This window comes from Scyliorhinus canicula, chromosome 29, assembly GCF_902713615.1.
Source record: "Scyliorhinus canicula chromosome 29, sScyCan1.1, whole genome shotgun sequence".
NCBI lineage: Eukaryota > Metazoa > Chordata > Chondrichthyes > Carcharhiniformes > Scyliorhinidae > Scyliorhinus > Scyliorhinus canicula.
In genome coordinates, this window is record NC_052174.1 from 1,021,132 (window position 1) to 1,044,156 (window position 23,025).

General features: G+C 52.0%; 1 protein-coding gene across 2 annotated transcripts in view; it reads right to left on the reverse strand.

Annotated features, from left to right (window-relative positions):
* Nucleotides 1-5,397: 5,397 nt before the first annotated feature.
* The window catches only part of slc25a35 (solute carrier family 25 member 35), a 32,370-nt gene continuing 14,742 nt past the window's right edge, over nucleotides 5,398-23,025 (reverse strand). Inside the window, exons 3-5 of one of the 2 annotated variants that reach the window (XM_038787046.1) lie at nucleotides 14,034-14,186; nucleotides 9,963-10,097; nucleotides 5,398-5,583 (exon numbers count right to left, since the gene is read on the reverse strand). In XM_038787046.1, coding sequence (XP_038642974.1) covers nucleotides 5,419-5,583; nucleotides 9,963-10,097; nucleotides 14,034-14,186 — 453 coding nt within the window. In that variant the 3' untranslated portion in view covers nucleotides 5,398-5,418. The remainder of the gene's footprint in view (nucleotides 5,584-9,962; nucleotides 10,098-14,033; nucleotides 14,187-23,025) is intronic. The other variant, XM_038787047.1, reaches the window with a different exon arrangement.

The following is a 23,025-nucleotide window of genomic DNA, read 5'->3' on the forward strand; positions in this document are numbered from 1 at the left end:
GATTATGAATTAACTGAGTTTTTTCACTCTTCTGCAACTGTAACTGAAGATTAGATGGATAAGGTTAAGTATGTATAATGTTTAACTCCACCTGTTCACGAAGCTATCTCTCTAACACTGTGTTCACTAGTCACCCCTGATCCCAAGAAGCGGGAATGTCCTCGGGAGTGCAGCTTATATACAAAAACCTGGTGCTGCCATCTGGTGGTTGTCCAGCACTCACTTGCAGATGTTAGCCCGCATTTGGCCCGTACCTCTCTCAACTCGTCTTACCCTTTGATGGAATTCTGTGTCTATTCGGAACCCTGGATATCCCTTACATAGAACAGTACAGCACAGAACAGGCCCTTCGGCCCTCGATGTTGTGCCGAGCCATGATCACCCCACTCAAGTCAACGTATCCACCCTATACCCGTAACCCCCCCCAATTAACCTTATGTTTTGGACACTAATGGCAATTTAGCATAGCCAATCCACCTAACCCGCACATCTTTGGGAGGAAACCGGAGCACCCGGAGGAAACCCACGCAGACACGGGGAGGACGTGCAGACTCCGCACAGACAGTGACCCAGCCGGGAATCGAACCTGGGACCCTGGAGCTGTGAAGCATTTATGCTAACCACCATGCTACCGTGCTGCCCTTGACCCTCATCAGTTCCCAAATAACAGAGGTCAAGCCTCTGCTTTTTTTTTTTGGCAAAGTCCACTTCTACTTGAGGGCAGCAGGGTAGCATGGTGGTTAGCATAAATGCTTCACAGCTCCAGGGTCCCAGGTTCGATTCCCGGCTGGGTCACTGTCTGTGTGGAGTCTGCACGTCCTCCCCCTGTGTGCGTGGGTTTCCTCCGGGTGCTCCGGTTTCCTCCCACAGTCCAAAGATGTGCGGGTTAGGTGGATTGGCCATGATAAATTACCCGTAGTGTCCTAATAGTAATGTTAAGGGGGGAGTTGTTGGGTTACGGGTATAGGGTGGATACGTGGGTTTGAGTAGGGTGATCATGGCTCGGCACAACATCGAGGGCCGAAGGGCCTGTTCTGTGCTGTACTGTTCTATGTTCTATGTACTTTATTTGCCAGCTGTGCTCGCTAGTAACCTAATCTTCAATACAACATTTCGGAAGTTCCCGACCAGCCCGGCAGCAAACTGTTGCAGGTAGGGCATTCCACGGCCTCACCACTCTTTGCGTAAAAAACCCACCTCTGACCTCTGTCCTATATCTATTACCCCTCAATTTAAGGCTATGTCCCCTCGTGCTAGCCACCTCCATCCGCGGGAGAAGGCTCTCGCTGTCCACCCTATCTAACCCTCTGATCATTTTGTATGCCTCTATTAAGTCACCTCTTAACCTTCTTCTCTCTAACGAAAACAACCTCAGGTCCATCAGCCTTTCCTCATAAGATTGTCCCTCCATACCAGGCAACATCCTGGTAAATCTCCTCTGCACCCGTTCCAAAGCTTCCACGTCCTTGCTATAATGAGGCGACCAGAACTGTACGCAATACTCCAAATTTCTCTGACCATTAACGTTGTCGCCGTTGGTTCGATTTCCGCCACAGTTAATCTTGTTGGTGTCTGTTGAGTTTCAGTTCCTCTCAACCTTGTCAATCAGAGCTATGTTTAAAAGTGTGCTGTGTGTGCATAGGGATCGGTGCATGTTTGAAATGTGGAGCCGCTCTCCGCTCACTTTGACCCCAGTCGCTCTGTTTCCAAGAACTGCCTCATTCCCCACTTCAAACGCCTCAGATACCAGCGGTCAAAAGTCTCGCAATGCTGATCTGCACAGAGATTTTTATTGCAACAATTTTTTTTACATTTAATAAAACAAAAGTGCCAACGATGAACAAAAACAATAACGATTGTGAACCTGGCCTGGATCGCGAGAGGCGGCCATTTTGTACAAATGGGTCGCCGGGAAAAAAAGTTTGAAAACAAATACTGCTCTACATACCTACACAAGACAAACAAACACAGAAGGGGTGGAGAGGGGTTAAAAAAAAACAAGTCAAAGGGAAAAGAGTCTTTGCTTCTGGTCATGGGTCACAGCATGCTTTCTTCACAGAAAGCTTGTAGATTAAAGTCTTTGTTGTGCAGTCTGTACTGGTCTTATTTATTACCTAAGATTACATTCATTTGGAGAACATACAAGATATCCTTTTCGCAGCCTCTGCTGACTGTCATTTAGTCAACCGTCTTGTCCGTGCTTGTGTAAATGTCACCATAGTCCCAGAGGCCACACTCTTCCCCTTTTGAGAGGGAGCTCACTGCCGGTGATTCACCAGTCCTTGGGCGAGGGGCAAGGTGGAGAAGGCGGAGGGGCCCCGTCTTCGTCAATAAGCTCAGCTGGTGCAGGGATTGAACCCGCAGCGTTGGCGTCGCGAACCGGCCACCCAGCCAGTTGAGCTCAGCACACATAAGCTCTTCTCACAGAATTTACAGTTCAGAAGGAGGCCATTCGGCCCATCGAGTCTGCACCGGCCCTTGGAAAGAGCCCAGTAACTCCACCTAACCTTTTTTTGGAGACCTGAGGAGCAATTTATCATGGCCAATCCACCGTAACCTGCCCATCTTTGGACTGTGGGAGGAAACCGGAGCACCCGGAGGAAACCCACGCACACACGGGGAGGACGTACAGACTCCTCACAGACAGTGACCCAAGCCGGGGAGCCGGGGCCCTGGAGCGGTGAGTCACTGTGCTAACCACTTGAGGGAGCTAGGGCTTTTCTCTTTGGAGCGGAGGAGGATGAGAGGCAACTTAATTGAGGTTTACAAGATGATGAGGGGGATAGATAGAGTGGACGTTCAGAGACTATTTCCTCGGGTGGATGTAGCTGTTACAAGGGGGAATAACTATAAGGTTCAGGATGGGAGATATAGGAGGGATGTCCGAGGTAGGTTCTTTACTCAGAGTGTGGTTAGGGTGTGGAATGGAGTGCCTGCTGTGATAGTGGAGTCGGACACTTTAGGAACTTTGAAGCGGGTATTGGATAGGCACATGGAGCACACCAGAATGACAGGGAGTGGGATAGCTTGATCTTGGTATCGGACAAAGCTCGGCACAACATTGAGGGCCGAAGGGCCTGTTCTGTGTTGTACTGTCCTATGTTCTATTATTTTTACGCCAGTGATTGTGGCAGCTCCAAATTCCTTGCTTGCTTTTGCCTCTTAACGTTTCTACTATCCCCGGGATGTGTTTTGCTTTTTCTATCGTCAAGCCAGGCATAAAATACTCATTCAAATTCTCTGCCCCCCCCTTATTTCCCACGGTTAATTCCCCATCTCAGCCTTGTAGGGACCAATGCTCACTTGAGCTACTTTTTTTTTAATAGACTTGCAGAAGCTTTTACTGTCTGCTTTTATATCTCTAACGAGCTTACTTTCCGTCTCCCAATTTCTCCTTTTTTCAGTCCATCTTTGCTGATTTCTAAACCATCCCCAACTCCTGCCTTACCATTAATCTCTGCCGCGATACACACCTTTTCTTTCAATTTGATCCCATCCTTCGCGAGTTTGGGCGAATCCCTTCTGGTAGAGTCGTTCGTCCTTAATGTAAATGATCAGCCGCGGGTTATGAAATATCTATATCTGCTGATGCTCTACCATGTTTGCCTTCATACCTCGTTGCTGCCTTTATTTGAGTTCAGCTGTGGAGCCACATTGCTCAACCTCAAACCTTGCGTGAAATTCCAGCATGTTATGATCACTCTTGCCTCATGTCACATTACTTGTTCCCTCATGGATTCTAGGATGTACTGTTCGAAGAAACGGTCCCAAATAAACTCATCCTCCAGACTACCGTTGCCAATTTGAGTTGTCCAATTGATGGGGACGCGTAAAGCGCTCCGTGAATAGTACAGCATCCCACTCCCCCCCCCATTATTTTTTGATGTACTCTCAGTCCAACTGTAGCTGCTGTGTGAGCGCTGAGTAAACACCCCCGCCAGTGACCTATTTCCTGTGCTTTTTCTTATCCCCGCCTAAACTAATTTGATACCTTCAGCAACTCTTTACCCCCCCCCCCACCCCAAAACCCAATCCCTCAGAAACACACCTCTCCAAAAAAAAACAACCACAGCCCACTCTTTCCCCACAGCGAGAGTATTGTGGGCAGTTCTCGTCGCCACTCTAGAGGAGGGATGTGATAGCCACTGGGAAGGGAGCAGAGGAGATTTACCAGGATGTTGCCTGGGCCGGAGAGTTTTAGCCATGAAGAGAGATCGGATAGACTGGGCTTGTTTTCCCTGGAGCAGAGGAGGCTGAGGGGGGGGGAACGTGATTGAGATGGAGGGGCACAGATAGAGTAGACAGGAAGAAACTTTTCCCCTTGGTGGACGGGGTCAATGACCAGGGGGCAGAGATTTAAGGTGAGGGGCAGGAGTTTTCATAGAATTTACAGTGCAGAAGGAGGCCACTCGGCCCATTGAGTCTGCACCGGCTCCTGGAAAGAGCACCCTACCCAAGGTCAACACCTCCACCCTATCCCCATAACCCAGTAACCCCACCCAACACTAAGGGCAATTTTGGACACTAAGGGCAATTTTGGGCACTAAGGGCAATTTATCATGGCCAATCCACCCTAACCTGCACATCTTTGAACTGTGGGAGGAAACCGGAGCACCCGGAGGAAACCCACGCACACACGGGGAGGACGTGCAGACTCCACACAGACAGTGACCCAGCCGGGAACCGAACCTGGGACCCTGGAGCTGTGAAGCGTTTATGCTAACCACCGTGCTACCGTGCTGCCCCTTTAGATGTGCGCTTGCGAATCCCAGGGCAGACAGGGCTCTGGGCCCAGTGCTAGGAAACGGGATTAGAATAGTTAGCTGGTTATTTCTGACCGGCACAGACTCGATGGGCCGAAGGGCCTTTTCTGTGCTGCAGATCTCGATGATTCACACCCCGAAGAACCATCAAACTTGGGCAAAAGAAACCCTAACTCTCGTTACTTGAGTTCCAGCTCATTTAGTACAGCAGTTAGACATGCAGATTGTAACATCGCTGTTCTAAAGATCGGTTTATAAAGCCAAGAATCAATAAATAAATGGAAACCTGGATTCTGTGCCCAACCAGCCTGATCTGGTCCCCCTCATTCCCCAACCCCCATTGAGTCATGTCAAAGGTTTGCTCCCTCCATCCCCACCAAACTTTTAATGAGCGTATTCCCGTTTTCAGACACACGGATCCGCCCCGACGCCACGTTCATTGGGTTTTGCTGACGTTTCCTTGTGGTTCGACATCGTGTCAGAGTTCGTCCCTCGGCACAACGAGCGACGGAGAAACGGGACGAGTCAAACGTGAGAGAGAGAGAGACGGAGATGAATAAATCCCTGAGCCGACGTTCCGAGTGCAAATTGCAGCCTCAGCTGTCCGGGGGCCGGCTTTCCCCCCCCCCCCCCCCCCCCCCACCCCAGCGACTCGCTACTTCCTGTAGAACTTGCGCAACTCCTCCCAGAAGAAGAGGCTGAGGATGGTGTGGGGACCCACTCGAAAGTAGGAAGCCCCAGTTCCCTTGTAGAGGCCGTGTAGACCTTCCTTCCTCACTGTCTTGGTGAAGCAATCGAGGTAGCCGCGGTAAAAGACACCCTGCGGAAAGATGCACAGGAACGGTGAGCGGCAATGTGAGCAGTTGGAACAGGAGTGGGGCTATTGGGCCCGTCTAGCCCGCCCCGCCATTCAATCAGATCGGGTTGTGGCCTTAGCTCCCGGAACCCTCGTCTCCCTCGCCAATCAGAGATCTCCCTGACTCTACATCCCCGTTGTGGGTCAGGTTTAGCCTGATCCAGTTCAAAGTGGTCCACGGGGCTCATATGACTGTGGCCCGGGTGAGGAGGTGTTTTGAGGAGGTGGGGGGACAGGTGAGGGCGGAGCGGGGGGAGGTCCGGCGAGTCGTATACATATGGACTGGATCGACCGAGGCCGAGGGGATTTTGGCAGGGATTGGCGGATGTCATGTCAGAGGTCTTGGAAAGGAGGGGGCCTCCGAGTCCAGAGGTGGCGATATTTGGGGTGTCGGACGATCCGGGAGCCCCGGAGGGGGGAAGAGAGAGGCTGGTGTTTTGGCCTTTGCAGTTGATAGGTAGAGCAGTTGAGGTCGTATACGTGGATTTGCGAATGGGTCAGTAAATTTGCTGATGACACCAAGATTGGTGGAGTAGTGGATGAGGTGGAGGGCTGTTGTGGGCTGCAAGGAGACATTGATAGGATGCAGAGCTGGGCCGAAAAGCGGCAGATGGAGTTTAACCCTGATAAGTGCGAGGCGATTCATTTTGGTAGAAAAAATTTGAATGCGGATTACAGGGGCAACGGCAGGGTTCTGAGGAATGTGGAGGAACAGAGAGATCTTGGGGTTCATGTCCACAGATCTCTGAAGGTTGCCACTCAAGTGGATAGAGCCGTGAAGAAGGCCTATAGTGTGTTAGCGTTTATGAACAGGGGGCTTGAGTTTAAGAGCCGTGGGGTTATGCTGCAACTGTACATGACCCTGGTGAGACCACATTTGGAGTATTGTGTGCAGTTCTGGTCACCTCACTATAGGAAGGATGTGGAAGCATTGGAAAGGGTGCAAAGGAGATTCACCAGGATGCTGCCTGGATTGGAGGGTAGGTCTTATGAGGAAAGGTTGAGGGAGCTCGGGCTTTTCTCTTTGGAGCGGAGGAGGATGAGAGGCGACTTAATAGAGGTTTATAAGATGATGAGGGGGATAGATAGAGTGGATGTTCAGAGACTATTTCCTCGGGTGGATGTAGCTGTTACAAGGGGGCATAACTATAAGATTCAGGGTGGGAGATATAGGAGGGATGTCCGAGGTAGGTTCTTTACTCAGAGAGTGGTTAGGGTGTGGAATGGACTGCCTGCTGTGATAGTGGAGTCGGACACTTTAGGAACTTCCAAGCGGTTATTGGATAGGCACATGGAGCCCACCAGAATGACAGGGAGTGGGATAGCTTGATCTTGGTTTCGGACAATGCTCGGCACAACATCGAGGGCCGAAGGGCCTGTTCTGTGCTGTACTGTTCTATGTTCTCTGTTCTATTTTGCCTCCCTGGTGACCAAGAGACGGATTCTGTTGGGATGGAGGGACACGGAGCCCCCGAAGTCTGGGGGTGTGGGTAAGCGACATGGCCGGGTTCCTCAGGCTGGAGTAAATTAGGTTCGCCTTCAGGGGTCGGTTACAGGGGTCCGCTCGGGGGTGGCAGCCGTTCATCGACTTCTCCAAGGAAACTTGACCGTCAGCAAGGGGGGGGGGGGGGGGGGGGGGTCATGGAAGTGACGAAGAAGGGTAGGAAATGGAATGAAGGGAGAACCGATGGAGTGGGTAGATGGACCATGATAGTTAGGGTTTATGCTTGGGGGGGGGGGGGGAGATGGGTATGTTTTTGTGGGCTTTTTTGTATTTGATGGATCTTTGTTTAAAAATGTTAAAATTATAAATGCCTCAATAAAATATTTCCTAGGGCAGCACGGTGGCCTAGTGGTTAGCACAACCGCCTCACGGCGCCGAGGTCCCAGGTTCGATCCCGGCTCTGGGTCACTGTCCGTGTGGAGTTTGCACATTCCCCCCGTGTCTGCGTGGGTTTCGCCCCCACAACCCAAAGATGTGCAGAGTAGGTGGATTGGTCACGCTAAATTGCCCCTTAATTGGAAAAAATAATTGGGTACTCTAAATTTAAAAAAAAAAAATATTTCCTAAAAGAAAAGAAATCTCTAACTCGACGGTGGATATATTCAATCAGTCAAAGCAGGGGGAGGAGAATTCCAAAGACTTTAAAACGGCAGTGAGTAAAGAGCCATCGTCCTTTTCCCATACAACATACTACCCCTTCATTCCGGGAACCAGCCTGTTTAACGTTCCCTGAACTGTTTCCAACGTTCCTCCCTAAATCAGCCAGGCTAAAACCGAACACACAGTACTCATACTAATAGATTTATTCTCAAAGTGCTTGGCAGGGAAGTTTTCAGAAGTTGCATCTCCTTCCCTCCAGAGCAGAACTCTCAGAATGAAACTAAAAAAAAAAACAGTAGACACGGGGGGCAGGGCTGAAAACAAAACTAAAAACACACCCGCCTCCTCCCATTCTTTTTCACCTTTTAAAAAATTTTTTTAGCGAACCCTATTCATTTTTTTCCAATTAAGGGGCAATTGAGCGCAGCCAATCCACCCGGCCTGCGCATCGTTTGGGTTGTGGGGGCGAAAGCCAGGCAGACACGGGGAAAATGTGCACATTACTCCACGCGGACAGTCACCCAGAGCCGGCATCGAACCTGGGACCTCGGCGCCCCGTGAGGCAGCAGTGCTAACCACTGCGCCACCGTGCTGCCCACCCCGGCCCCCCTGCCATGAGTGACAGCACATCCCGCCCAGCCGCCAATGGGAGAAAAGTATGCAGAGGACAATCACAAGTCCGCAGGGGGATATAGATAGTTTAAGTGAGCGGGCGGATGGAGGACAAGGTTGGTAAATGTGAGGTTATCCATTTTGGTAGGAATAACGGCAAAATGGACCATTATTTAAATGGTACAAATTGCAGCTTGCTGCTGTGCAGAGAGACCTGGGTGTGCTAGTGCATGAAAGTTGGTTTACAGATGCAGTGGGTGATTAAGAAGGCAAATGGAATTTTGTCCTTCATTGCTAGAGGGATGGAGTTTAAGACTAGGGAGGTTATGTTGCAATTGTATAAGGTGTTGGTGCGGCCACACCTGGAGTATTGTGTTCAGTTTTGGTCTCCTTACTTGAGAAAGGACGTACTGGCGCTGGAGGGTGTGCAGAGGAGATTCACTAGGTTAATCCCAGAGCTGAAGGGGTTGGATTATGAGGAGAGGTTGAGTAGACTGGGACTGTACTCGTTGGAATTTAGAAGGATGAGGGGGGATCTGATAGAAACATTTAAAATTATGAAGGGAATAGATAGGATAGATGCGGGCAGGTTGTTTCCACTGGCGGGTGACAGCAGAACTAGGGGACATAGCCTCAAAATAAGGGGAAGTAGATTTAGGACTGAGTTTAGGAGGAACTTCTTCACCCAAAGGGTTGTGAATCTATGGAATTCCTTGCCCAGTGAAGCAGTTGAGGCTCCTTCATTACATGTTTTTAAGGTAAAGATAGATAGTTTTTTGAAGAATAAAGGGATTAAGGGTTATGGTGTTCGGGCCGGAAAGTGGAGCTGAGTCCACAAAAGATCAGCCATGATCTAATTGAATGGCGGAGCAGGCTCGAGGGGCCAGATGGCCGACTCCTGCTCCTAGTTCTTATGTTCAACCCCTCAATCCCAGTTTAAATAACATTACTGGAACAGACACACAATATAATATCGCTAGAAATTCCGTGCATCACACGAGCCATCCTAATTTTATACTCCGGCCCATTGCCGTTCCAGCCGTCCCGACATGCAGTGTGGAAAGCTTCCGTCCACGATGGCTGGGAGTGAACATGGGAAGTAGGAGGAGTTGGCAATTCAGCCCCACCGATGCTGCTCCGCCATCCAATCAGATCCTGGCTGATCTCTTCCTGGCCTCAAATCCACCCCCCCCCCCCCCCCCCCCCCCCCCCCCGCCACCTGCTCCCCATTTCCCTTTAACCCATTTTAAAATCAGAAATCTATCTATCTCCCTCTTGAAACCATTTAATCACCCAGATTCCACCGCTCTATGGGGGCAGCGAGTTCCTCAAATTCACCCCCCCCCTCTACGAGAAGTAGTTCCTCCTCGTCTCAGTTCCAACTCTACCGCCTCTCAACCTCTATCCCGTTCTCGATTTGCCCCAGAAATGGGGATTATTTGGTCTACGTTTACGTTATCAATCCCTTTGAGTATTTTATACACCTCGATCAGATCCCCTCTCGTCCTTCTAAACTCCAGCGAGTATGAAACCCAAACCGTTTAATCCCTCCTCCATACGCCAACACTTCCACCCCCCCGGACGGGCCTGGTTGTCTGTGGATGGGCCCTGGGCCGCGGTTTCCTACCTTCCCCTGGTGATCCACCGGTTGGTTGTAGAGTCGGGTACTGATCACATCGAAGGGCGTCATGGCAAAGACGACAAAGATACTGCTGACCATCCCAGACGTCAGCGAGACCAGCCAGCTGTCTGGTTTGAAGACCTGCGAGAAGGTAAAAGATGGCCGTCAGCGATGAGGGCGCTACGTCTCCCAGCAACCACCAGCCACGGGATTATAATGACGCACAGGAACTTCAGCAACAATCTGCACTTTACTGTAATCCCTTCAAAGTCACACACACACAATTCACAGTGCAGAAGGAGGCCATTCGGCCCATCGAGTCTGCACCAGCTCCTGGAAAGAGCACCCTACCCAAGGTCAACCCCTCCACCCTATCCCCATAACCCAGTAACCCCACCCAACACTAAGGGCAATTTTGGACACTAAGGGCAATTTAGCGCGGCCAATCCACCCTAACCTGCACATCTTTGGACTGTGGGAGGAAACCGGAGCACCCGGAGGAAACCCACGCATACACGGGGAGGATGTGCAGACTCCGCACAGACAGTGACCCAAGCCGGGAATCGAACCTGGGACCCTGGAGCTGTGAAGCAATTGTGCTATCCACAATGCTACCATGCAGCCAAAGTCTCTTGGTTACAGCGAAATCCTACCAACTGTCCTGGTTTGAGACAATTCACACCCCTTTAACCTGGGGTTACCCCTCTCCCTGGATCTGTAAAGATTCAATTACCTGCAAATGCTCGCATTCTAAGCATTGTCCAGCATCTCTGACTTTGTCTGTATGAATGTTTCTGGAACAAACCTCTTCATTCACCTGAGGAAGGAGCTGCGCTCCGAAAGCTCGTGTTTGAAACAAACCTGTTGGACTTTAACCTGGTGTTGTCAGACTTCCTACAGTCCAAAGATGCACAGGTTAGGTGGATTGGGCGCGATAAATTGGCCCTTAGTCAGATTAAGGGATCTCACCCAAAGATTAGGTGATGTTACGGGTTTGGAGGGGTGGCAAGTGGGCCGAGGGAGGGTCAGTCCATGGCCCCCTCCTGCACTGGAGCGACTCTACGCTTCACAGGTAGAATTGGAGGAGGTTGCTGAACTGGGGAGGGATCAGAAACGAGAGGTGGGACCTCCCAGACCCGAGGAGTTTGCTGGGATTTGTAGCCGATGCAAGCGACCGAGCTTGTGGGGGGGGGGGGGGGGGGGGGGGGATGACCGGCAAACGGGACAAGGCGCGAGCTAGGGTGGGAAAGAAGAAGGTGGTTTTTGGAGGAGTTGGAATAGTGACGCCGGGAGGTAAGAAAATGGAAGGTTGAGGGTGGACAGCAGGATGGGGAGTGCTGCCGTTGCGGAAGCGACACACCATGAGCTCAATCTGGGCCACGGCACAGCCGACACGAGACAATTGGACCCTGGACACGGGAAAGCGGCTGTGGCTGGAGTGTCTTCTCCTTTCTCCCAAACCCTCCAATCCATCTCTCTCTCTTCCTCTCCGAGTTCAGAAGCTGGGATGTCTCACTTCAGTTGTACAGTTCAACTGGGAGAGGGGAGTGTGCAGCGGGACCTGGGTGTCCTTGTGCACCAGTCGCTGAAGGTAAGCAGGTGCAGCAGGCGGTAAAGAAGGCTAATGGTATGTTGGCCTTCATTGCGAGAGGTTCGAGTATAGAAGCAGGGATGTGTTGCTGCAATTGTACAGGGCCTTGGTGAGGCCACACCTGGAGTATTGTGTGCAGTTTTGGTCTCCTTCTCTGAGGAAGGATGTTCTTGCTCTCGAGGGAGAGCAGCGAGGGTTTACCAGACTGATTCCTGGGATGGTGGGACTGACGTACGTGGAGAAATTGACTCGGTTGGGATTGTTCTCGCTGGAGTTCAGAAGAATGAGGGGGGATATCAGAGACTTATAAAATTCTAACAGGACTGGACAGGGTAGATGCAGGGAAGATGTTCCCAATGGTGGGTGTGTCCAGAACCAGGGGCCACAGCCTGAGGATTCAGGGTAAACCATTCGGGACAGAGATAAGGAGACATTTCTTCACACAAAGAGAGGTGAGCCTGTGGAATTCATTACCACAGGAAGTAGTTGATGCTAAAACATTGAATATATTCAAGAGGCGGCTGGATGTAGCACTTGGGGAGAATGGGATCAAAGGCTATGGGGAGAAAGCAGGATTAGGCTATTGAGTTGGATGATCAGCCTTGATGGTGATGAATGGCGGAGCAGGCTCGAAGGGCCGAATGGCCTCCTCCTGCTCCTATCTTCTATGTATCTATGTACAGGGTCTTGAGGCCACATCAGAGCATTGAGAGTAGTTTCGGCCTCCTTCCCTAAGAGAGGGTAAACGTGCCATAGCGGGAGTGCAGAGCCGGTTCACTAGGCTGACCCCGGGGTCGGCCGGACTGTCGTCTGAGGAGAGATCGTTTCAACTGGGCCTGAATTCACCAGAGTGTAGAAGGGTGAGAGGGGACCTGATTGAAACGTATGACATTCTAACAGTCCTGGACAGACTTTCCCGGGTTGGGGAATCGAGAACCAGGGCTCAGAGTCTGAGGATACGGGGCAGACATTGAGGACAGAGATGAGGAGAAATTTCTTCACCCAGAGACTGGGCGGCCTTGGGAATTCTTTCTTTGTAAATAAATTTAGAGTATCTAATTATTATATATTTTTTCCCAATTAAGGGGCAATTTAGCATGGCCAATCTACCCACCCGGCACATCTTTTGGTTGTGGGAGTGAGACCCACACAGACACGGGGGAAATGTGCAAACTCCACACGGACAGTGACCCGGGGCAGGGATCGAACCCGGTTCATCGGCGCCGTGAGGCAGCAGTGCTAACCACTGCGCCATCGTGCCATAAGCCACCCAGGTTGATAGGGTTGTTAAGAAGGCGTATTGTGTGTTCGCTTTTATTGGTAGAGGGATTGAGTTTCGGAGCCACGAGGTCATGCTGCAGCTGTACAAAACTCTGGTGCGGCCGCTCCTGGAGTACTGCGTGCAGTTCTGGTCGCCTCATTATAGGAAGGACGTGGAAGCTTTGGAAAGGGTTCAGAGGAGATTTACCAGGATGTTGCCTGGTATGGAGGGAAGATCTTACGAGGAAAGGCTGAGGGACTTGAGGCTGTTTTCGTTAGAGAGAAGAAAGTTAAGAGGTGACTTAATTGAGGCATACAAGATGATCAGAGGATTAGATTGGGTGGACAGTGCGAGCCTTTTTCCTCGGATGGTGATGTCTAGCATGAGGGGACATAGCTTTAAATTGAGGGGAGATAGGTATAGGACAGATGTCAGAGGTAGGTTCTTTACTCAGAGAGTAGTAGGGGTGTGGAATGCCCTGCCTGCAACAGTAATGGACTCGCCAACACTAAACGCATTGAAATGGTCATTGGATAGGCATATGGACGATAAGGGAATAGTGTAGAGGGACTTTAGAGGGGATTCGCAGGTCGGCGCAACATCGAAGGCCGAAGGGCCTGTACTGCGCTGTAATGTTTTATGTTCTAGGCCACTCGGCCCATCGAGTCTGCTCCGCCATTCAATCATGGCTGATATTTTCTCATCCCCATTCTCCTGCCTTCTCCCCATAACCCCTGATCCCTTATTAATCAGGAACCTATCTATCTCTGTCTTAAAGACACTCAGTGATTTGGCCTCCACAGCCTTCTGCGGCAAAGAGTTCCACAGATTCACCACCCTCTGGCTGAAGAAATTCCTCCTCATCTCTGTTTTAAAGGATCGTCCCTTTAGTCTGAGATGGTGTCCTCTGGTTCTCGTTTATCCGACCAGTGGAAACATCCTCTCCACGTCCACTCTATCCAGGCCTAAACCTGTAGAATTCTCCACCACAGAAAGTAGTTGAGGCCAAAATGCAGGAAGAGATCGATCATTGTTGTTTAGATTTTAATGGCGCCGGGGAGTATGGGGAGAGGAGGGCGGACACGGCATTGAGATAGAGGATCGTCCGTAATCAGATTGAATGGCGGGGCAGGGCTCCAAGGGCCGGATTCTCCTCGATTCTATGATTCTGTCTCACTGCTGCTGGGGAGGTCTCCGGTTGGGGAATCCACTCAGTACTACTGACCTGCAGGTCGTTGGTGAACTGTTTCGTCGCGGAGAACGTGGAGAGCTGAGCAGCAGAGCCAACGATCACCCTGGGCACCGCGGCACTGGCCCCCCGCCACAGCCCGACGATCCCGTGTCTGCGGTAAATACCCATCAGTGCGTGGAACGTCCCCTGCAGAGAAGCATTTTGTTGGCATCAATATCGATCCGCCGTTGAAAATCTGCCACGCCCTCACTCGCCGCCCTTTCCCCCTGTCAGTCCCGTCACTGAAACTCGCTGAACACTTGCAGTGTGAATATTGCCCGCCTTTCGCAAGGCGGTCACTGGCTCAGGCATAGGAGACGACCTGGGGGCTTGTGAAACCGAGTATTAGTAAAGAGGGAGGATTGGCGCAGTGGTTAGGCACTGCTGCCTCACGGCGCCGGGGACCCGGGTTCGATCCCGGCTCTGGGTCACTGTCCGTGTGGAGTTTGCACATTCTCCCCGTGTCTGCGTGGGTTTCGCCCCCACAACCCAAAGATGTGCAGGGTAGGTGGATTGGCCACGCTAAATTGCCCCTTAATTGGAAAAAAATGAATTGGGTACTCTAACTTTATTTTTAAAGTAAAGAGGGAGGACTTGAAAGGTTAGCTGGATTGATAAGTCCCCTGGACCAGATCAGATCCATCCCAGAGATAGCGACCGAGAGAGCGGTGGAGACGGGATGGTCAAATGGGCAGGAAAGTGGCAGATGGAATTTAACCCTGAAAAGTGTGAGGTGATCCACTTTGGAAGGAGTAATGTGACCAGGAAGTATTCAGTGAACGGCCCGACACTGGGAAGTTCCCAGGAACAAAGGGACCTTGGTGTGTTTGTCCAGAGATCTCTGAAGGCAGAAGGGCAGGTTAATAGGGTGGGGGGTGAAAAAGGCATGTGGGACACTGGCCTTTATCAATCCAGGCACAGATTACAAAAGCAGGGAGGCCACGTTGGGAGTTGTACAGAACTTTGGTGAGGCCACAGCTGGAGCACTGGGTGCAGTTCTGGCCGCCACATTATAGGAAGGATGTGATTGCGCTGGAGGGGGTGCAGAGGGGATTCACCAGGATGCTGCCTGGGATGGAACGTTTCAGTTATGGAGAGAGGTTGGATGGGCTTGGGTTGTTTTCTCTGGAGCAGAGACTGAGGGGGCGACCTGATCGAGGTGGAGAAGATTATGAGGGGCATGGACAGGGTGGGTAGGGGGCAGCTGTTCCCCTTAGTTGGAGGGTCAGTCACGAGGGGGTCACAAGTTCAAGGTGAGGGTTTAGGGGGCGATTTGCGGAGAACCCTTTTCCCCTCAGAGGGTGGTGAGGGTCTGCAATGCGGTCCCTGGGAGGGTGGTCGAGGCGGCCTGCATCACATCCTGATGTGACCATCAATTCGCTCGAGACAAGAGTAGAAGTAAACCGTGGCTTTAATCAACTTAGAACAGTGCCTGCCTGCGACTGATCCAATACTGAGAGCCGCCTACAGATCGACTGCTCTTTATACCTCCCTTCAAGGAGAGGAGCCATGGGCGGAGCCCATACATGCCCCAACATGTTCCCCTATGGATAATACCGTACAACGGCCCATAGGAGAAGCCCACAAGGGCAACAACACAGATACAAATACACTGGTGGATTATTGGCATAATACATTCACCACACATCCTTTACAAAGTACCTGGCTGAGCACTTGGCAACGTCTGAACGTTCGAGGCTATGGGCCAAGTGCTGGCAAATGGGATTAGGTGGACAGGTCAGGGGGTTTTTCATGCACGGTACAGACTCGATGGGCCGAAGGGACCCTTCTTTGCTGTATTATTCTGCGATTCTGATCGATTCCGAGATCAATTCTATAGATTCCGGAAAGGTTCCTGCAGCCTGGGAAGTAGCAAATGTAACCCCACTATTTAAGACGGGAGGGAGATTGGAGAAGGACAGAGTTGTTAGGCTGGTGGGGAATCAAGGATTACTGGACATTTCGGAAAGATTGGTTGAAATTGGGCAGAGTCCACCTGGATTTGTGAAAGGGAAAATCGCGTTTGACAAAGCTGTTGGCTGCTTTTTGAGGTTATCTCCAGTAGAGGAGAACCTGTGGATGTGGTGCATTTGGATCCCCAGAAGACTTCTGATAAGGTCCCACACATAAGGTTAATAAACAAAATTAGAGTGCGTGGGATTGGGGTTAATATGCTGATATGGATTGAGAATTGGTTAAGATGTCAAGGTTAGATTGATTGAGTCATTAAAAAAGCCCCTTCGAGGGCAGCACGGTGGCCTAGTGGTTAGCACAACCGCCTCACGGCGCTGAGGTCCCAGGTTCGATCCCGGCTCTGGGTCACTGTCCGTGTGGAGTTTACACATTCTCCCCGTGTCTGCGTGGGTTTCGCCCCCACAACCCAAAAATGTGCAGAGTAGGTGGATTGGCCAGGCTAAATTGCCCCTTAATTGGAAAAAATAATTGGGTAATCTAAATTTATTTTTTAAAAAGCCCCTTTGGCCCATCAAGTTGGTGCTGGTCAAGAACAACCAGCTAACTATTCTAATCCCGTTTCCCAGCACTGGGGCCCAGAGCCCTGTCTGCCCTGGGATTCGCAAGCGGGCATCGAAATCCTTCTGGAATGTTCTGTGGGTCTCTGCCCCCACCCCCCCTTTCAGGCAGCGAGTTCCAGACTCCCCCCCCCCCCCCCCGCTCTGGGGGGAAAGGTTTTCCCCCACATCCCCTCGAAACCTCCTGCTCCTCACCTTAAATCTCTGCCCCCTGGTCACTGAACCCTCCACCAAGGGGAAATGTTTCTTCCCGCCTACTCTATCTGTGTCCCTCATCATTTGATACATCTCAATCATGTCCCCGGGGAGTGCCACACCGTCGGAGTTCCCGGCTTTCGGATGAGATCTGCCGCGACCCCGCCCCCAGAGTCACTCAGTGAGTGGGGCAGAAATGCCAGTATTGCGAAGAAAGGGCAATCCCTCCTGGTCGACGCACGTCGCTGCGAGTCGGACGTGAAATCACCGCGCTGCCTTTCTGTGGGATCCTGCTGTGCGGAAATTGGCTGCCCCATTTCCCACATCGACAGCACATCAAAATGGCGGCGAACCGCCCTGGAAAGGGTGTCGGGAGGAGGCACGGAGGTGTGTAACACCTGGTAACACCTAACCGTCTAAACGTGGACAATGGGGTTAACCCCATGCTGGATTAATCTCAGAGTCCCATCAGCTGTCCCTCGCTACGTCATAGGCTGCACGGTTCTGATCGGCAGTCCTTCACTGACTGGCTGGGCCCATCACCCTGTTACACCTCCCCCCATCGGAAGCGTTAACTGTCCGTGCGTTCCAGAACGCATTAACGTCGCTGTTGAGGTGAGGGAGAATCGCGATTTGCCGTCAAGTCTGCCCCTGTCGCGATTTTCGTGTGGAACCTATTCCCTGCCCAGTCGCATCACCCGATTCTGCTGTTGGCCTCTGGAGAATCCAGCCCCCAGTCTTTTTGAATGTTGAGGAACAGAATCACACGGTTGTTAATTAGTTTTAACAACATTAACATGGAACAATTTGGATTCTAATACCACATCACCCTAAATTTAACAATGACACACAAGTTTAAGGAGTAACACAGATTACAAAGTTCGTGTCAATTTTTTAAAAATTCATTGGTGGGATGTGGGCGTCGCCGGCCGGGCCCAGCGTTTACTGCCCATCTCTGATTGCTCCTGGAGAAGGTGGTGGGTGAGCCGCCTTCTCGAACCCGCTGCAGTCCCGGAGGTGTAGGTACACCCACTGTGCTGTTAGGGAGGGAGTTCCAGGATGTTGCCCCAGCGACAGTGAAGGAACGGCCGATATATTTCCCAGTCAGGGTGGGGAGTGACTGGGAGGGGAGCCTCCAGGTGGGTGGGGTTCCCAGGTATCTGCTGCCCTTGTCCTTCTAGATGGTAGAGGTGGTGGGTTTGGAAGGTGCTGCCTGAGGAGCCTTGGTGAGTTGCTGCGATGCATCTTGTAGATGGGACACACGGCTGCCGCTGTGCGTCGGTGGGGGAGGGAGTGAATGTTTGTGGAAGGGGAGCAATCAAGCGGGGCTGCTTTGTCCTGGATGGTGTTGAGCTTCTTGAGTGTTGTTGGAGTTGCGCTCATCCAGGCAAGTGGAGAGTCTCCCATCGCACTCCTGACTTGTGTCCGTGTAGATGGTGGACAGGCTTTGGGGGGGGTCAGGAGGTGAGTTACTCTCCGCAGGATTCCCAGCCTCTGACCTGCCCTGGTAGCCACAGTATTAATGTGGCTGGGTCCAGTTCAGTTTCTGATCAATGGTAACCCCCAGGATGTTGAGTGTGGGGGATTCAGCGATGGTAATGCCATTGAATGTCAAGGGGCGATGGTTAGATCCTCTCTTGTAGGAGATGGTCATTGCCTGGGGCTTGTGTGGCGTGAATGTAACTTGCCCCCTGTCAGCCCGAGTCTGGATATTAATCTACGATGGTCTCATTAACACAAAGTTCCTTTAATGCACACAAAATGACACAAAATATACTCTCCATTCTGAACCCCAAGTTAATGTATGTGGATGTCTCCCCAGAATCTCCCCAGATTATCGTAACAGGAGGATTTCCAAACTCCACTCCCGAAAACACGCTTTAAAATATTGTTTCATAATTATGCTTTCCCCCAGCAGTCCAGATCCAGTCCACATTTTCCAAATGATACTTTGAATCTAAATTTCTGCTCCATTTTTAATGGAAAATTCAGTCCAGGATTTCACACCAACTCTTTTCGGATTTTTGACTTTGGATGGCTGTACAAGCTGTTTCACAATTGGTTCAACTCTCGGATCCAAGACTGTATTAAAATGACCGTTTCATCTACCTCTGAAGTCTGCTGTCCCACTTTAAGTCTAGTTGCTGCAATTGTCCTCTAACTCAGAACACTTTGTTTACTCTTCCTTGAAGTCTTCCGAACAATACCTTGGTCTCTGTTCTCTCAACAACAGGGGTCCGAAACGAGCGAGTTACGACTCTTTTGAGCTTGTGTGGCCAGAAAAGACATCGATTGATTAGTGATTCCCTTGATTAGGGAGTTTGCAGACGACACAAAGGTTGGTGGAATTGCGGATAGCGATGAGGACTGTCAGAGGATACAGCAGGATTTAGAAGTTTGGAGACTTGGGCGGAGAGATGGCAGATGGAGTTTAGTCCGGACAAATGTGAGGTAATGCATTTTGGAAGGTCTAATGCAGGTAGGGAATATACAGTGAATGGTAGAACCCTCAAGAGTATTGAAAGTCAGAGAGATCTAGGTGTACAGGTACACAGGTCACTGAAAGGGGCAACACAGGTGGAGAAGGTAGTCAAGAAGGCATACGGCATGCTTGCCTTCATTGGCCGGGGCATTGAGTATAAAAATTGGCAAGTCATGTTGCAGCTGTATAGAACCTTAGTTAGGCCACACTTGGAGTACAGTGTTCAATTCTGGTCGCCACACTACCAGAAGGATGTGGAGGCTTTAGAGAGGGCGCAGAAGAGATTTACCAGGATGTTCCCTGGTATGGAGGGCATTAGCTATGAGGAGAGGTTGAATAAAGTCGGTTTGTTCTCACTGGAACGACGGAGGTTGAGGGGCGACCTGATAGAGGTCTACAAAATTATGAGGGGCATAGACAGAGTGGATAGTCAGAGGCTTTTCCCCAGGGTAGAGGGGTCAATTACTAGGGGGCATAGGTTTAAGGTGCGAGGGAAAAGGTTTAGAGGAGATGTACGAGGCAAGTTTGTTTACACAGAGGGTAGTGGGTGCCTGGGACTCGCTGCCGGAGGAGGTGGTGGAAGCAGGGACGATAGTGACATTTAAGGGGCATCTTGACAAATACATGAATAGGATGGGGAATAGAGGGATACGGACCCCGGAAGTGTAGAAGGTTTTAGTTTAGACGGGCAGCATGGTCGGCACGGGCTTGGAGGGCCGAAGGGCCTGTTCCTGTGCTGTACTTTTCTTTGTTCTTTGTGAGCACATGACTGGTAGCACGAGATCAGTGCCAGCGAGATCGGTAGATGGCGGGAAACCAGCGAAACCTCGAGGAACAAGCATCGCAGCAGGAAGAACCCTCGAGCCTCCAGCTCGAAGACGGGAGTCCGAAGCCCAGCTTGTGCCTGGCCAGTGCGATGGGGTAACGGCACCCTCCATGAGGCAGAGAGCGGAGGTGAAGTTGGCAGGAGGCCGGTGTGGAGTGGAAGGGCCAGATGGGCCGAACGACCCGTCTCTGGGCCCTACGTCCCATGTCAGGTGCAGCCGAGGACCAGCTTTGCCAGAACGAACAACACATGGAGGAAAGCGAACCAGGAGTCTTTGGAAAACAATGCGGAGATGAACGGGGAAATGTGGGAGAGGGAAGCGGGACAAGGTGGATGATGGATAGAATGAATAATAATCGCTTATTGTCACAAGTAGACTTCAAATGAAGTTAGTGTGAGCCCCTAGTCGCCAGGTTCCGGCGCCTGTTCGGGGAGGCCGGTACGGGAATTGAACCCCCGCTGCTGGCCTTGTTCTGCTTCACAAGCCAGCTGTTTAGCCCACTGTGCTAAACCAACCCCTAATATAATTGGAGCCACGCGGAATGTGAAAGAAACAGGGGCCAGACCGAGGTGGGGGATCCAGGGTGGAAGAGGGCAACACTAACAAATGGGGATTGCGATTCTGAACACGTTTTCATAGAATCCGGACAGTGCAGAGGGAGGGCATTGGGCCCATCGGGTCTACACCGACCATCGGTTACAGCACACCACCCAGGCTCAGCTCCCTCCTCCAGCCCAACTCCCTCCTCCAGCCCAACTCCCTCCTCCAGCCCCACTCCCTCCTCCAGCCCAACTCCCTCCTCCAGCCCAACTCCCTCCGCCAGCCCAACTCCCTCCTCCAGCCCAACTCACTCCTCCAGCCCAACTCCCTCCGCCAGCCCAACTCCCTCCTCCAGCCCACCTCCCTCCTCCAGCCCAACTCCCTCCTCCAGCCCATCTCCCTCCTCCAGCCCAACTCCCAACTCCCTCCTCCAGACCAACTCCCTCCTCCAGCCCACCTCCCTCCTCCAGCCCCACTCCCTCCGCCAGCCCAACTCCCTCCTCCAGCCCACCTAATCATTTGGACACATAGGGGCAATTCAGTATTTACAGGGATCCCCGGGGAGTGTGTCAGTATTTACAGGGAGTCCCCGGGGAGTGTCAGTATTTACAGGGAGTCCCCGGGGAGTGTGTCAGTATTTACAGGGGGTCCCCGGGGTGTGTGTCAGTATTTACAGGGAGTCCCCGGGGAGTGTCAGTATTTACAGGGAGTCCCCGGGGGAGAGTGTCAGTATTTACAGGGAGTCCCCGGGGAGTGTGTCAGTATTTACAGGGGTTCCCCGGGGAGTGTGTCAGTATTTACAGGGAGTCCCCGGGGAGTGTGTCAGTATTTACAGGGAGTCCCCGGGGAGTGTGTCAGTATTTACAGGGGCTCCCCGGGGAGTGTGTCAGTATTTACAGGGGGTCCCCGGGGAGAGTGTCAGTATTTACAGGGAGTCCCCGGGGAGTGTGTCAGTATTTACAGGGGGTCCCCGGGGAGTGTGTCAGTATTTACAGGGGGTCCCTGGGGAGTGTGTCAGTATTTACAGGGGGTCCCCGGGGTGTGTGTCAGTATTTACAGGGAGTCCCCGGAGAGTGTGTCAGTATTTACAGGGGGTCCCCGGGGAGTGTGTCAGTATTTACAGGGGGTCCCTGGGGAGTGTGTCAGTATTTACAGGGGGTCCCCGGGGAGTGTGTCAGTATTTACAGGGGGGGTCCCGGGGGAGTGTGTCAGTATTTACAGGGAGTCCCCGGGGAGTGTGTCAGTATTTACAGGGAGTCCCCGGGGAGTGTGTCAGTATTTACAGGAGGTCCCCGGGGAGTGTGTCAGTATTTACAGGGGGTCCCTGGGGGAGTGTGTCAGTATTTACAGTGGGTCCCCGGGGAGTGTGTCAGTATTTACAGGCGGGTCCCCGGGGAGTGTGTCAGTATTTACAGGGAGTCCCCGGGGAGTGTGTCAGTATTTACAGGGGGTCCCCGGGGGGAGTGTGTCAGTATTTACAGGGGGTCCCCGGGGAGTGTGTCAGTATTTACAGGGGGTCCCTGGGGGAGTGTGTCAGTATTTACAGGGGGTCCCTGGGAGAGTGTGTCAGTATTTACAGGGGGGGTCCCCGGGGAGTGTGTCAGTATTTACAGGGGGTCCCTGGGGGAGTGTGTCAGTATTTACAGGGGGTCCCTGGGAGAGTGTGTCAGTATTTACAGGGGGGTCCCCGGGGAGTGTGTCAGTATTTACAGGGGGGTCCCTGGGAGTGTGTCAGTATTTACAGGGGGGTCCCCGGGGAGTGTGTCAGTATTTACAGGGGGGTCCCCGGGGAGTGTGTCAGTATTTACAGGGGGTCCCCGGGGAGTGTGTCAGTATTTACAGGGGGGTCCCCGGGGAGTGTGTCAGTATTTACAGGGAGCACCCGGGGAGTGTGTCAGTATTTACAGGGGATCCCCGGGGAGTGTGTCAGTATTTACAGGGAGTCCCGGGGAGTGTGTCAGTATTTACAGGGGGTCCCCGGGAGTGGGTCAGTATTTACAGGGGGTCCCCGGGGAGTGTGTCAGTATTTACAGGGGGTCCCCGGGGAGTGTGTCAGTATTTACAGGGGGTCCCCGGGGAGTGTGTCGGTATTTACAGGGGGTCCCCGGGGAGTGTGTCAGTATTTACAGGGGGTCTGTGTTGAGTTTGCTGTGTGTCTGGGTCCCCCATCGCCGGCAGCCATTGTGAAATCCTCTCTTGCCCTGACGGACAACCTTGAATTCAGGAGAAATCGGCTATCACTGGGTCAGAGAGCGGGAACTCCCTCCCTACCAGCACGGTGGGTGTACTGAGTCCTGTGACTGAGTTAACCAGATACACGGTCGATCAGGGGTCACGAACACGGACAGTGTGGAACTGGGTGGTGTGGGTGCGGCTGGATCCCGTCCGGCCTCGGGCTAGTCTGGTCTATT